This window comes from Rana temporaria, chromosome 3 (genome assembly GCF_905171775.1).
Source record: "Rana temporaria chromosome 3, aRanTem1.1, whole genome shotgun sequence".
NCBI classification, from domain to species: domain Eukaryota; kingdom Metazoa; phylum Chordata; class Amphibia; order Anura; family Ranidae; genus Rana; species Rana temporaria.
In genome coordinates this window covers 490,151,692-490,167,220 of record NC_053491.1, presented here as the reverse complement: position 1 = coordinate 490,167,220, position 15,529 = coordinate 490,151,692, and the positions used below count along the sequence as shown (strand labels likewise).

Below are 15,529 nucleotides of genomic sequence, written 5' to 3'. Positions count from 1 at the left end.
CAGCTCAGCCATGCCTTAATAACCCAGTTCCCAGAGGGGACTCCGCAACTGACGGAATCAGATGTAGAACGAATGGTAAAAGGCGGGAAGAGGACAATCTCAAATTTCTATGGATATTTGATAAACACTACACCTTATGATATAAGCAAACTAAGGGAGAAATGGAAGAGAGAAGCACCGGGTTTGGAGAACTGGGAGGAAGTATGGAGGTTCCCATTGCAGATACTGGTATCACTCCGAGATAAACTGATACAATATAAAATTATACATAGAAGCCATTATACACCATATAAGCTGCATAAGATTTCACGACCAACTCTCAGAATTGCTGGAGGTGTGTAGTTGCTTCAGGAGACTTTATGCACATATTTTGGCTTTGTCCAAAAATAGCAGTGTTCTGGAGTGAGATTTTGAGAATGATAGCAAGAGTGACATCTGTAAGGCTAAAACAAGAAATGGAGATTTGTCTCTTAGGATTAATAGGGGGTAATGCTATTTCGAAAGAAAGGAAAACGCAGATAGGCCTGTTGCTGTTCTATGCCAGGAAAGTAATAGTCCTAAATTGGAAAAAACAAGAGGCCCCTTCAATAGTACAGTGGAAAAACTTAGTAAATAGCAACCTGATATTATACAGAGAGACATATTGTAATAGAGGATATGGGGAGAAATATAGGAGAGTATGGGCAAATTGGATAGAGAACTCTATAACAGCGTCAGGATAAAGGGGGAAATTGGGAAAATAATCACACCATTGGGAGAGAGTGGGGGAGGGAGAAAGAAGAATGTAATGTATTGAATGGAAGGATACTGTCAGGCCCCGTACACACGACCAGTTTCCTCGGCAGAATTCAGCTTCTGACCGAGTTTCTCGCTGAATTCTGCCGAGAAACCCGGCCGTGTGTACACTTTCGGCCGAGGAAGCCGACGAGGAGCTCGGCGAGGAAATAGAGAACATGTTCTCTATTTCCTCGTTGTTCTATGGGAGCTCTCGTCCCGCTGAGCTCCTCGGCGGCTTCAGTGCTGAACTGGCCGAGGAACTCGATGTGTTTGGCACGTCGAGTTCCTCGGCCGTGTGTACGAGGCCTAAGGATGTCTTGGAGAAATAGAGGAAGGTCAATGTCATTGGAATTTAAGAAAAATATGAATGTAATGTACGTGTACGATTTTATGTTTTTGTATGGGAAAAAAAAGAGAAAATTTAAATAAAGAGATTTATAAAAAAAAAATATCGTACCTGCTGGGTGTCTATAGTAGTGACACGTGTTTAGAACTGTCCCTGCACAAAATGAGATTACTATAAGAAAAAGGTAATTTAATGTAATGTTTGGTCCCTGCAATATGGATGAAAATCACTGAGAAAAATAGCATGGGTTTCCCCGCCCCTCTCCCCCTAGGTCATTATAAGCCCCTTTCTCCCTATATACTTTGAACAGCAGTATACAGGCGGTGCAAATAACACAGGGACTGTGGGCCAGATTCACAAAGCACTTACGCCGACTTATCTCGAGATGCGTGGCGTAATTGAAAGATGCTCCGCGCGTATCTTTGCGCCTGATCCTCAAAACGAGATACGCCTGAAAACCACTTTTTTCCGTCCGACGTAAAATGATTACACCGGCGCTTCTTTGAGCGCAAAATACGCTAGACACACCACTGTTTTGAGGGAGATACGGCGATCCACAAAATTACGTGTGTGCGGCGTAGGCTACGACCTGTGCGCATCTGTTAGTTTCCCGGAGTAAAGTTACACTTTATAAAAGGTGCCCTAACTTTGCACCAGCCGTGTAAATGTCAGCTAAAGCAACACCATTAAGAAAGAGCTGAGCACACACACTTGCAGGACAACAATCTGTATGCCAACATGCCAGGGGCATCCATGCTCATAACTATACTAGTGACTTTAGTAACCGAGGGTACCCCGTCTTCTGAGGGAACAGCAGCCAGGAGACGCCTTGCAGAATGCATCTTTAGACAGTAAACACACACATTAAACATGGCACAATGAGAATGCATGCATGCACGCCCACTGTGGTCCCTAGCGCAGACACATCACATGCACATCGAATTGGATTAGATCCAAGTACCCCCAATGCTACTTGGGAGCAGCAACGCCCCGCCACGGCTCCAATTATGTTGCTTTGCATTCATACACCATTCACATGGACCTGGGATCACTTCTCCCTGGTCCTGGGATCCCTACTTCACCAAAAATGAGGGTGACACCCTTATTTAATCAGGAATGCCACCCCCACATTCATACATCATTCACACACATAAAACAAATCATAAGCACAGTATAAATAAAAAATAATAAAAATAAAAAATCAAAAGTACCCCGAAACCTAACGGCGGCGTCATGAGCTATGCCTGGGCCGGCCATGGCCAACCAGGGGAGACTCCTGGGGGGGGAAGCAGGGGAAGGAGGAGCCTCCCCTGGTGACTGTCCTCCTGCTGGCCTGCCCTCCAAGGCCACGGCGATCCTGGTCAGGCCCAGTGTGTGGGCAGCCGTATTGGCCTGGACAGCCCGGGTGTTGTCCTGGACAGCCTGGGTCAGGGCACTCACCTCCTGGGCCACGCCTGTTGTTGCGGTCTGCAGCTCACACAAGCATGTGATGACCGCCAAGGAGTTTGTGGCCACATCACTGAGTGAATTCTTAATTGAGCCCAGGTTGTCCTCCATCTGGGTCAAAGTCGGGTTGATCTGACCCAGATGGCGGGTCTGAAGGGCATTGTCCCTCCGCAGACTGGCCGGCAGACACTCGGCCACCCCCCTGGTCATATGGGTCGCCTTCCTGCCTGCAGCTGAGTCTTGTGGCCTGGGAGGAGGGGAGAGAGAGACCCTTGTGGGGTGAGGCCTGTTGGGGGAGGAGTGGGAGGGGCTACCCCTGATGGTGGCCTGACTGCTGCCAGCCTCAGGGGTAGCCTCAGGGGTAGCTTCACGGGGAGACACATCTGAAGCCAAAAGGATTTCCCTGGCAATGTCCATATCTTCATCCTCATCCTCCCCCCCTCATCCTCCTCACGATGTGAGGTGTGGCCACTCCCCTCCCCTGGGGACTCCTGCCCTTCTTGGGGCTCTTCTGCAGCCTCTTGTCCTGGGGGTGGTGCAGCCTGGCCTGATGGCCCAGCAACCTCCTGGCCTGATGGCCCAGCAACCTCCTGGCCATCTGTGGAGGACACAAAACATTCACATGTTGGAGGATCCACACACTTGCCCCATATTCCCTTCCCCCACCCACACATGCTACTCACCAGATAGAAAAACCAAACAATTACCTGTCCTCACAGGAGCATCTGATTCAAAGCCAGGCAGGCCGACCACCTGCTGGCTATGGAAGCACCTGGCCACTGCCCATTCCTTCTCAGTCAGCATGACGGAGCAGGGTGGCCCTCCTCCAGTGGCCCTGGCATGGGCACTTTTCTTGGCCATCTTGTCCCGGACCAGGCTCCTACGATCGTTGATCTTCTTCTGTATCCCACTGGGGGTCCTCGTCTCCCCCCCCCCCCGCCGCATTGATCTGATCAGTGATTTGCTGAACAATCGCCCTCTTCCTGGCCGGGGTGGTGTCCCGGCTCTCAGGGCCATGCAAATAACGCCCGAAACGGGTAATGGCCCAAGCAAGTATCTGCTTTTCAACTATGGAAAAATTAAGCTTCCTGCGCTTCGGTGCCATAACACCCAACACTCAGCACCAAACACAAAAAACAAATACAACAAACACAAATACTCACTGAACAAACACACAAAAATCAAACCACACAAGCAGACAGCTAATACAAATTCAAAAACAAACACCAAAAAAACACACAGAAAAAACAAACAGAAAAAACACTGAGAAAAAACAAACAGAAACTACAATCTACTACTCCTCCAAATCTTTTAACTAACACTACACTCACCAACACACACCAACAGACGACAGAGCAAAAGACAATTGCTTTAGGAAGGGGAACACAGGGATGTACTTTTGCAAGGGAAGTGTGTTTGTCTGGGGCTATTTATACACAGGGCGATTCTCAAACTAAGTACGCTTGGCCTTTTACCTATCTCACTGATTGCGCCGATGACCGAGTTCTGAGCATGCCCAGTGAGGTGCAGATTTGTGCGCGCATGCGCAGTACAGCCGGCCCTTCATTTGCATGGGGTCACGGCTCATTACAATGAAGCACGCCCACTTCCTTCCCACTTGCAATAACCCCGCCTTACGCCTCGGGATTTAAGTTACGCTGGCGCAAAGTTGGGCGCAAGTGCGCTGTGGATACGGCACTTACGTCACAAAATTCAGCCGCCTTAACTTAACTGACATACGTTAGGACAAACTAAATTTGCGCCTCTCTACGTGAATCTGGCCCTGTAGGTTTGTTGTTACGTAGAATCTAGTTGTAATTTTCAACTGGTACTTCTTTAAAGTGTAGCTTCAGCCATAACATTTTAAGCTTTTCTGAAAACATAGAGAAGGGTTATCACCCCTGTAACATTTGTTTTGCTGTCTGTGTGCATCAGAAGATTGCACCTCACTTTCTGTCCCAATGACAAATGATTTTTTGAAAATGTTTTTTTTGTGAAACAAGGATTGTGATAAAGCATCAGTGGACAGGAGACACCTCTTACAGAAGAGAATTTCCCTTCCTAGGGGTAGATTTCCTCTCACTTCCTGTTGTCTCCTTGCATTTGCAAGTAGGAGTCGTTTGTAAGTTGGATGTTTGAGGGGCAGAAAAATTGGACCTTAGGCGCTGGTGCTGGTGCCACAACACTGCAACCCCTCACAGATACTCTAATTGGAGCGCAGCAATGAGCATGCTGCAAAGTATAGCATGAACAAATTGTAATTACATGCCCCTGTTCAACAGGGGCAGAAAAATCGGGCCTTAGGCACTGGTGCTGGTGCCACAACACTGCAACCCCTCAGATACTCTAGTTGGAGCGCAGCAATGAGCCCGCTGCAAAGTATTGCATCAAAAATTGTAATTACACGCCCCTGGTAAACAGGGGCAGAAAAATTGGGCCTTAGCCACTGGTGGCGGTGCCCAGAGCCAACAATGTTCTTACAAGCTATCAGCAAGATCATTGAGGAGGAAAAGGATATTCAGTCAGCAAAACAGGATAGTCTTCAAGGGATCTGACATTTAAAAAAAAAATATTCAGTTATATCAGCATCAGGTGATTGGTAGCTGGTGGTGATCCAAACCTGATTCATTTTTATGAAGGTCAGTCGATCGATGGAGTCGGTGGAGAGGCGCACCCTGTGATCGGTTACAAAGCCTCCAGCAGCACTGAATGTGCGTTCTGAAAGAACGCTGGATGCAGGACAAGCCAGAAACTCAATTGCGTACTGTGCAAGCTCTGGCCAGTGATCCATCCTCAAGACCCAGTAAGCCAGAGGATTTTCGGTGGGAAAGGTGTCCAAGTCTGATCTTGCCCCTAGGTATTCCCGCACCATGCAAAACAGTCGCTGGCGATGGTTGCTGGAACCGGTCATACCTTGGGGCTGCGGACTAAAAAATTGGGTCAGCCTCCATAGAGGCTGACCCAATCAAAATGTCATCAACATATGAAATTACTCTTTCAGGTTTTGAAAACTTATCAATCACTTCTTTTATATGTGAGTGAAATATTGCTGCACTGTCTTTGTACCCTTGCGGAAGAACTGTCCAATAATATTGAAAGCCCGCCCAGCTGAAGGCTGTTTTATACTGACATGTTGGGTCAAGGGGTAAATTCTAATAACTGTTACTGATATCAATCACCATGAACCATATCATTTCTGGTGTTAATTTGGCAATCATTTCAGGGTAAGCTGCTACCACAGGAGCAATACTTTTAGCATATTTGTTTAAGGCACGGTAATCTATCGTCAGCCTGAATGACCCATCAGGTTTGGTGACTGGCCAGGCTGGCTAATTACATGTTGATGCACCCCTTTTTAATGTACCTTGCGCCTCAAATTGTTTTATAGCTTCTGTTATAGGTTTAATGGCGTCTTTTGGAACAGGGTATTGTTTGAGAGGTGCTGGATCAAATCCTTCCAATAAAATCATTGTATTCAGCCTACCACAATCTTGTTTATGCTTAGCCATTATGTCATCAAATTCACACATCAGACTATCCCAACAGGGAACCCAATCTCCATTTAACACACCAACTGGCTTTACTGCTGCTGTCACCAATTCCATGGGAGGATGCCACACATGACCCAATCCATCATTTCCAGGCATCATCCACAACTTCATGTTAGCAAGATCAACCACCAGACCCTGCTGTACACAGACATCAGCACCAATTATGTCCTGATTTTGACAAAAACAATGTCACACTCCCACTTCTCTCCCCCTATTTGCATCTCAACACCACGCACAAAAGGAGCTTCAATGGAATATCCAGTGACACCTGTTATTCTAATTTTCTCATTTCCAGGGACAACAGATTTACTAAAACTAATCGCTGCCCCACTATCTAGCAAAGCATTTACACAAGTTCCCCCTAATGTTACATCAACAGTGGGCCGCCCCCAGGAATCTAATGTTAAATCAGTTAAAAATCGTCAGGAAGGGGCGTGGGGGGCTCGGAACCCCTAACAATGACTGGTAGAGGGTGACACAGCACTTTCCATTCCTATTGCTGCTACCTTGACCCCTCCTGCTTTTATTCTTTCCATTTCTTCCTGTATCTTGTATAGCTCCTCCTGCAAACTATTAGCCAGATTCAGAGAGAGTTCCGCCGGCATATCAGTAGATACGCCGTCGTAATTCTGAATCTGCACCGTCGTAAATTTAAGTGTATTCTCAAATTGAGATACACTTAAATCTAGCTAAGATATGACCGCGGGCAACGTCGTATCTTAGCGGTCTATTTAGGCCGGCGTGTACACTAATTTACGCCTAGAATGTGTAAATCAGCGAGATATGCCTATTCACGAACGTACGCTTGCCCGTCGCAGTAAAGATACGCCGTTTACGTAAGGCGTTTTCAGGCCTAAAGATATTCCACCAAAAAACATGGCGCAGCCAATGTTAAGTATGGACGTCGGAACCGCGTTGAATTTAAAAATGTTTACGTCGTTTGCGTAAGTCGTCCGTGAATGGGGCTGGGCGTAATTTACGTTCACGTTCACGTCAAAACCAATAAGTCTTTGCGGTGTAATTTGTAGCATGCGCACTAGGATATGTCCACGGACGGCGCATGCGCCATTCGTTAAAAAGGTCAATCACGTCGGTTCACGATTCATTAGCATAAAACACGTCCACCTCTTCACAATTTGAATTAGGCGTGCTTAGGCCGGCACATTTACGATACGCCTCCGTAACTTAGGACACAAGTGCTTTGTGAATATAGACAATTTCTTTCACCGCTCCAGGTGAGTCTCGTAGATCATCAAGGGTAGTTTGAACCACCAGGGTGCCGGCAATGCTGATTGTAGCAAAAACGAAAAGAACTCTGGACAGCCGCACTCCAAAATGACTTAAAATAAAGTTGGTCTTTTAATGTAAAAAGTACATACAGGCACTGCAAACAACAGATACAGATTGGCCAATCTGTATCTGTTGTTTGCAGTGCCTGTATGTACTTTTTACATTAAAAGACCAACTTTATTTTAAGTCATTTTGGAGTGCGGCTGTCCAGAGTTCTTTTCGTTTTTGCTGCTTTGTGAATATAGCACTTGCCTCTCTAACTTACGGCGGCGTAGCATATATGAGATACGCTACGCCTGCCTAACGTTAGGCACGGATACCTGAATCCAGCTATATCTCTCTCACTTCTCATTTCACTAAACGGCACCCAAGGCTGTTTACTAGGCTTTCCTCTGGGTTCTGGCCTTCTATAACTACCTGTATTGTTATAAGATCTTCTTCTCCATGGACCATAATCATCTCTATTTTGCTGACCCTCGACTCTAGCTGCATCAACCGCAAGACTGTCTTCTCTACACCTTCTCCTCCACAAATTATCCGCTCTTAACAAAATATAATTATAATCACTAGGATCAGGTGAAACAGATAAAATGCCTTCCCTGACATCATCATCATCCACTGCTTCCAATAACATTGACCTTTGAACCAGACCACCACGTTCAAAACCAGGATTCCCAGTCATCACATATTCTATCACACTGCTAATTCTATCTGCAAGTTCATACGGGCATTCATTCTTCATTTGCTTAATTTTTTTTGACAAGGACACATTTGTCGTCGCACCATACAATGCTTTCAATAATTCCCTTAAAACATCCTTAGTTTTATGACGCTGGCCACAATTTTGCAAAATCCGTGCCCACAATCCATTGCCTACACTTTTCTGCAAAATTCTAGCTAGGTCCTCCACATTCAAGTTGTATGTGTCTCTGACTCTCTGCAAATCACAAAACCATTTCATGAACCTATTTACATCATAGCGGGGTACCTGACCTACCTCTCTTATAATAGCTTCCATCTCCTGTGGCTTTAATTGTTTTGTGATCAATTTAATTTCACTTGTATCGTCGGTGTTCAATACAGTTGTTGTAGTGGTAGGAGCTGCTGGTATGCATGGGGCTGCATGTAACTCACCCCAGGGATATATTGGCTTATAATCTTTGGTATCAAGCTGTATTTTAGAAGTATCATTTTGATGTGTGTAACTTGATTTTTCTGCCAATTTATCAAAAGCAATGTTCGCAGCATGTTTACACTCCTCCAACTGTTTCTTTTTGTCTTCTCAATCAGTGCCTCCCCAGTAGTGATGGCATGTAACCTGAGATCTGACATCCTCTCATTCAACCCTTTTTCCATAACCTCGTAGCTCTGAGTATGTTCTAGAATTTTCTGCTTTTTCCCTTTAATCTCCTCTATTAATTCTGTACAACAAGACAGTAGTCCCTTACGTTTCTTTTCTTTTGTTTTCTTATCAAAGACACTATCAGATAAAAAGCATTTAATTAAATCCCATGACTGTCTACATTCTTGGGGAATCTCATAAGGCCCCCCATGATTTTTTATATAATTTAACAGCCATATATTCACATTCTCTCCTTTAGGGCTATTGTCACCACCAGACGAAGCCAAAGCCATTGTGAAAAATACAATGAGAGAGAAGAAAAAAAAAACGATTAAAAAAATAATAATAATAATAATGAATAAGGCACACTTACCAATTGTTATGTTTCTTTGAACTTCCTTCCTGGTTCCTCACGGTCTTCTATCACCTCACAGATTGTGAGATCCAGTCTCCAGAAAATAATTCTAGGCTTTCAAACTTGTTAAATTTTGTAGATCAGACTCTTGGTTTTTCATCAGGAATTGTTGTCATCACTGGCTTCTGTTACTAAGTCCTGAAAATGCGCTTCTGGTCACTTGAACGGCACCAATGTAGTGAAGTCATATATAGTATCCAGTCCGGTTATATAATTGTTATTTAGATGTTATTATGATGACTATAAATGATGATGTTCCGCAGCAACACACAGGCTCTCCAGAGAATGCATTTTTATTTAACTTCCAATGACGAACATAGTCCAAATTCCACAGACGATACAAATCCAACAGAGTATATAATTCAAATCTCTTCCTAGATCTGTGCCTCCATATCAGAGAATACATAGGGAATATATTCTGATCACTTCTAGACCTGTGCCAAATTCATACAGAGAATATACCGGGAATAAGTGACAAGACTGAACTCCATGATTATATTCCCTATCCACTGAATAGCTGAGCAATTTGATTGGCCGTCTTTGATCCACATCCTGTCTTTCAGCGTGACAGGACAATGACCCCAGCCAGAGACCTATTTCTAATTTTGCATTCTTGCATACTAATAAGCTTTTTCTAATATGTAATTAGATTACATGTGGCCCGAGTAATGGTTTGATTGGTTTGATGTGCAAAATAGACCCATCCTGTCTCTTTGCCTATTGAAAATCGACAAGCGTCTTTTGATGTGTAACATGTAATTACAGGTTTGATGTATAAAATAGACTTATCCTGTCTCTTTGCATATTGACAATCGACAAGCGTCTTTTGATGTGTAACATGTAATTACAGGTTACTGAAATCTGGTCTGGTCAATTTTGGACTCATAATAAAACATATATATATATAACATCCCACATAAATCGGCCAACATATTACAACATATATTACAGCACCCCTCTCTCTGGGCTCTCGTTACTGCCTTCCTCTATCTATGTACCATCATCGGAGCCTTCAAAACGCTGCGCATCCACATGCAGCATGGACCCAACACTGTGGTCAACAGTTCGGGGGACTTCTCAGGAGGACATGCTGGGGCTAGGGAAGGAGTGAGTGATGCCATTGAGCAGAGGGAAGAGGACGCCTTGGCACCTACTTTGCCAGACAAAGTTCCCTGAGCCTGGGTGAGAGAGGATGAGGTCGGCTTGGTCATCCACTCTACCAAGTCTTCGGCATGTTGGGATCAACACGGCCAGCTGCCGAAAACAAGGACGAGCATGTCCAACGGCCACGTGCTGATGAGGATGCACCGTGTCCACAACCAGCACTGTTGCCTCTAGACGCAGAGCCTGCTTGCCCTTGTGACTCTCTGCCTCTCCTTGTTGTCCTTCCAGACATATTAATAGCCTGCAGAGGACAATGGCAGTGCACACACCTCGTAGCTTTAGGTGCAAACTACAGCGGACATGTGCAGTACACAGCAAGTAGCTTTAGGTGCAAACTACAGAGGACACGTGCAGTACACAGCAAGTAGCTTTAGGTGCAAACTACAGAGGACACGGCCAGTACACACAAAGTAGCTTTAGGTGCAAACTACAGAGGACACGTGCAGTACACAGCAAGTAGCTTTAGGTGCAAACTACAGAGGATACGTGCAGTACACACCAAGTAGCTTTAGGTGCAAACTACAGAGGATACGTGCAGTAGACACACTACATAGCTTTAGGTGCAAACTACAGAGGACACGTGCAGTACACACTTAGTAGCTTTAGGTGCAAACTACAGAGGACACGGGCAGTACACACCAAGTAGCTTTAGGTGCAAACTACAGAGGACACTTGCAGTACACACCAAGTAGCTTTAGGTGCAAACTACAGAGGATACGGGCAGTACACACCAAGTAGCTTTAGATGCAAACTACAGAGGACACATGCAGTACACACTTAGTAGCTTTAGGTGCAAACTACAGAGGACACAGGCAGTACACACCAAGTAGCTTTAGGTGCAAACTACAGAGGACACGTGCAGCACACACTTAGTAGCTTTAGGTACAAACTACAGAGGATACGTGCAGTACACACACTATGTAGCATTAGGTGCAAACTACAGAGGACACTTGCAGTACACACCAAGTAGCTTTAGGTGCAAACTACAGAGGATACGGGCAGTACACACCAAGTAGCTTTAGATGCAAACTACAGAGGACACATGCAGTACACACTTAGTAGCTTTAGGTGCAAACTACAGAGGACACAGGCAGTACACACCAAGTAGCTTTAGGTGCAAACTACAGAGGACACGTGCAGCACACACTTAGTAGCTTTAGGTACAAACTACAGAGGATACGTGCAGTACACACACTATGTAGCATTAGGTGCAAACTACAAAGGATACGGGCAGTACACACTTAGTAGCTTTAGGTGCAAACTACAGAGGACACGTGCAGTACACAGCAAGTAGCTTTAGGGGCAAACTACAGAGGACACGTGCAGTACACAGCAAGTAGCTTTAGGTGCAAACTACAGAGGATACGTGCAGTACACACACTACGTAGCTTTAGGTGCAAACTGCAGAGGACACGTGCAGTACACACCAAGTAGCTTTAGGTGCAAACTACAGAGGACAGGTGCAGTACACACTTAGTAGCTTTAGGTGCAAACTACAGAGGATATGTGCAGTACACACACTACTACGTAGCTTTAGGTGCAAACTACAGAGGACATGTGCAGTACACACTTAGTAGATTTAGGTGAAAACTACAGAGGATACGTGCAGTACACACCCTACGTAGCTTTAGGTGCAAACTACAGAGGACACATGCAGTACACAGCAAGTAGCTTTAGGTGCAAACTACAGAGGACACTGCAGTACACACACTACGTAGCTTTAGGTGAAAACTACAGAGGACACGTGCAGTACACACTTAGTAGCTTTAGGTGCAAACTACAGAGGACACGGGCAGTACACATCAAGTAGCTTTAGGTGCAAACTACAGAGGACACGGGCAATACACCACGTGAGAATACTGCAGCTAGCACAATCAACTGCCTGACAGTAAATTAGGAAGAACTGATCTAACTAAACTATACAGTGTATAAATATATGTACAACACCTGGGATGTATATATATCCTCTACACACTATGGCCCGGATTCACGTACCTGGGCGCATCTTTGTGCGGGGGTAGCGTATCTTCTTTACGCTACGCCACCGCAACTTAGAGAGGCAAGTGCAGTATTCACAAAGCAGTTGCTACGTAAGTTGTGGCGGCGTTGCGTAAATTGGCCGGTGTAAGCCTGTGTAATTCAAAGTAGGCTAGTAGTGGGCTTGTTGTATGGAAATTAATCTTGACCCCATGTAAATGAAGCGCCTAACAAACGGTGCATGCGCGCGCATGCTCAGTACCACATCGAATTTACTCCCTAAGATACGCCGGCTCAATGCCTGTGACATGAACGTAACCTACGCACAGACCCATTCATGTACGACTTACGTAAATGACGTAAAAAGATACGCTTGTTCCGACGTCCATACTTTGCATTACCTGCACCTCATATAGCAGGGGTTACTTTACGTCGAACGTAAGCCTTACTTAAACGGCGTAGCGGGCACAAGTACGTTCGTGAATTGGCGTATCTAGCTCATTTACATATTCGATGCGTAAATCTACGGAAGCGTCCCTTGCGGCCAACGTAAATATGCACCCAAGATACAATGGCGTACGGCAACTTACGTCGGTCGGCTGAAGCCATATTTCAGGCGTGTCTAGGTTCCTGAATACAGGGCATAGATACAACAGCGCATCTTTGAACTTATGCCGCGTATCAATAGATACATCGGCGTAAGTCGTCTGTGAATCTGGCCCTTTAACTTTAACTGACTAGCCTGCCTGCTCTATCTACCTAGAAAAAAAGACACTCTCTCTCTCTCTCTCTTAGACAGATCCTAACCACCGCCGCAACACACTACACAACGCCGACCTGCAGGCAGCCTTTTATAGTGTGGGGCGTGTACTAAACCCCCTGAGCCATAATTGGCCAATTATGGCTCTCTGTTTTTTGTGCGCTGTGATTGGCCAAGCATGCCAGTCATAGTGCATGCTTGGCCAATTATCAGCCAGCAATGCCGCAGTGAATTTTGGGCCGTGACGCGCCACTCGAATTTGGCGCGAATGGCCCGGATCATTCGTATTTCGACGAATGGTCGAACATACGATGTTCAAGGCGAACATGGGATTAACTCGAACACGAAGCTCATCCGTAATGAAGAGAATTTATAATCAGCATATATAAAATTAGTGCAGCAATATTAGTACAAATTTTCAAAAAAGGTCCAAATAAAGAACGGTAATAATAAAATCTTCTCCACACCATAAGATCAAATCCTCCACCATGATGTTCAAAGGAAATCCCAAAGTACAATGGTGTCACTTTTAGTCAATGAAGTTTCCACAACATGAGTGAGACTTCTGTGACCATCAAAGTGAATCCCCACAACCGAATCCAAGACTTAGCAGAAGGTTGGAGGTGAAAGCCTATTGGTCAGTGTGAGTGTGTATGGTCCAATCCCCATACAGGACTAATGAATGGATCACACCACCTCATCCACTACTCATGTCACATTTAGTAATTGGGATCCACAAAAAGAGAAAACCTCCAATAGTGTAGATGATCGATCGTGTTTTATAAAGTGATCTCATATAAATGATTCCAATAAAGAGAAATGAGTTCCATTCATGTAGAGAATAGTTCCATTCATTCCTGGGGGAGAAATTCATTTTCTTCTGGTAACATTCTTCTCTTCTTCTACAGATTGTCCTCTAATTACCTGACAGACAGTTCCTGCCCCCACCTGACATCTGGAATAAGAAATAACCAGACACTGAGGACACTGGACCTTTCTGATAACAATCTGAAGGGTCCTCATTTCAGGGATCTGATGAAAGCTCTGACAACAAGCCGGATAGAGGAATTACGGTGAGTATAACAGGACTGACTGAGACAATAATATTCTGGGACAGTTTTATATCTAAACCACATAAATAATATAGAAATATGAGAATGTCATTAAATTATATCTTAAGACTCCATACACACTGGGCTTAAAAAATGCCAGTTCCCTTGGCAGAAAAAAAACCTTCATATAGAGAGTTTATTGTACAATGTTTTGGTGAGTTTTACATTTTTCTGCCAGAAAGCTCCAATCAGAAACGTGAACCAGAAGAGTTTTTTTTTTCCTGCCACTAACATAGAGCTCAAAATATGTCTGTAATCATCCCAATGTGTATGGACACATAGGAGAACATGGAGCTGCTTCTACAGGCAGAACACAAAACTCCTGTAGTAGCAGCGATTGTTAAGCCAGTGTGCACAATATACACTATATTACCAAAAGAATTGGGACGCCTGAATTAACACACATGAAGTTTAATGGCATCCCAGTCTAATGACGTGTACACACGACCGTTTTTAATGTCCTAGAAAAAATTTAATTTTTCTCTACGTGATTCTTGTCAAGCCTGCCTTGCATACACACGATCGCGAAAAAAATGCAGGAGCAAAGCGCGGTGACATACAACACGTACGAATGCACTATAAATGGGAAGTTTCATTCAGATGGTGCCACCCTTTGGGCTGCTTTTGTGTTGGTAAAAGTTTGGTGAGAGACGATTCGCACTTTTCAGTCTTCGTGCTTTTCAGTTTGTTACAGCGTAATGAATGTGCTACTGTATCTCCATTACAAATGCTAGTTTTACCAGAACGAGTGCTCCCGTCTCATAACTTGCTTCTGAGCATGTACGTTTTTTTTCCCATCGTTAAAGCCTACACACGACCATTTTTCACAACGTGAAAAATTACAACGTGAAAAACGATGCGAAAATTTAGAGCATGTTCTAAATTTTTAATGCCCATTTTTCACGTCGAGAAAAGTGCTCTGGAGCCCTCACACAATTGTTTTTAATGACATTTTAAAACAAATGGCATTTTTCACATCATTAAAAACGGTCATGTGTACGCGGCATTAGTCCATAGAGTTCAATATTGAGTTGGCCCACCCTTTGCAGCTATAACAGCTTAGGTTTAGGAGGGTGTCTATGGGAATGTTTGAACATTCTTCCAGAAGCACATTTGTTAGGTCAGGCACTGATGTTGAACAAGAAGGCCTGGCTCACAGTCTCCACTCTAATTCATCCCAAAGGTGTTCTATCGGGTTGAGGTCAGGACTCTGTGCATACTAGTCAAGTTCCTGCACCCCGAACTCACTCATCCATGTCTTTATGGACCTTGCTTTGTGCACTGGTGAACAGTTATGTTGGAATAGGAAGGGACCATCCCCAAACTGTTCCCATAAAGTTGGGAGCATG

At 44.6% G+C, this 15,529-nt stretch overlaps 1 protein-coding gene across 7 annotated transcripts in view; it reads left to right on the top strand.

The window, feature by feature from the left end:
* The window catches only part of LOC120933759 (NACHT, LRR and PYD domains-containing protein 3-like), a 250,256-nt gene that overhangs the window by 159,507 nt on the left and 75,220 nt on the right, over nt 1-15,529 (top strand). For 6 of the 7 annotated variants that reach the window (XM_040347144.1, XM_040347141.1, XM_040347145.1 and 3 more), the window contains one exon: nt 13,977-14,141. The exons of the other annotated variant lie outside the window; for it this stretch is intronic. In XM_040347144.1, coding sequence (XP_040203078.1) covers nt 13,977-14,141 — 165 coding nt within the window. The remainder of the gene's footprint in view (nt 1-13,976; nt 14,142-15,529) is intronic. 7 annotated transcript variants of the gene reach the window in all.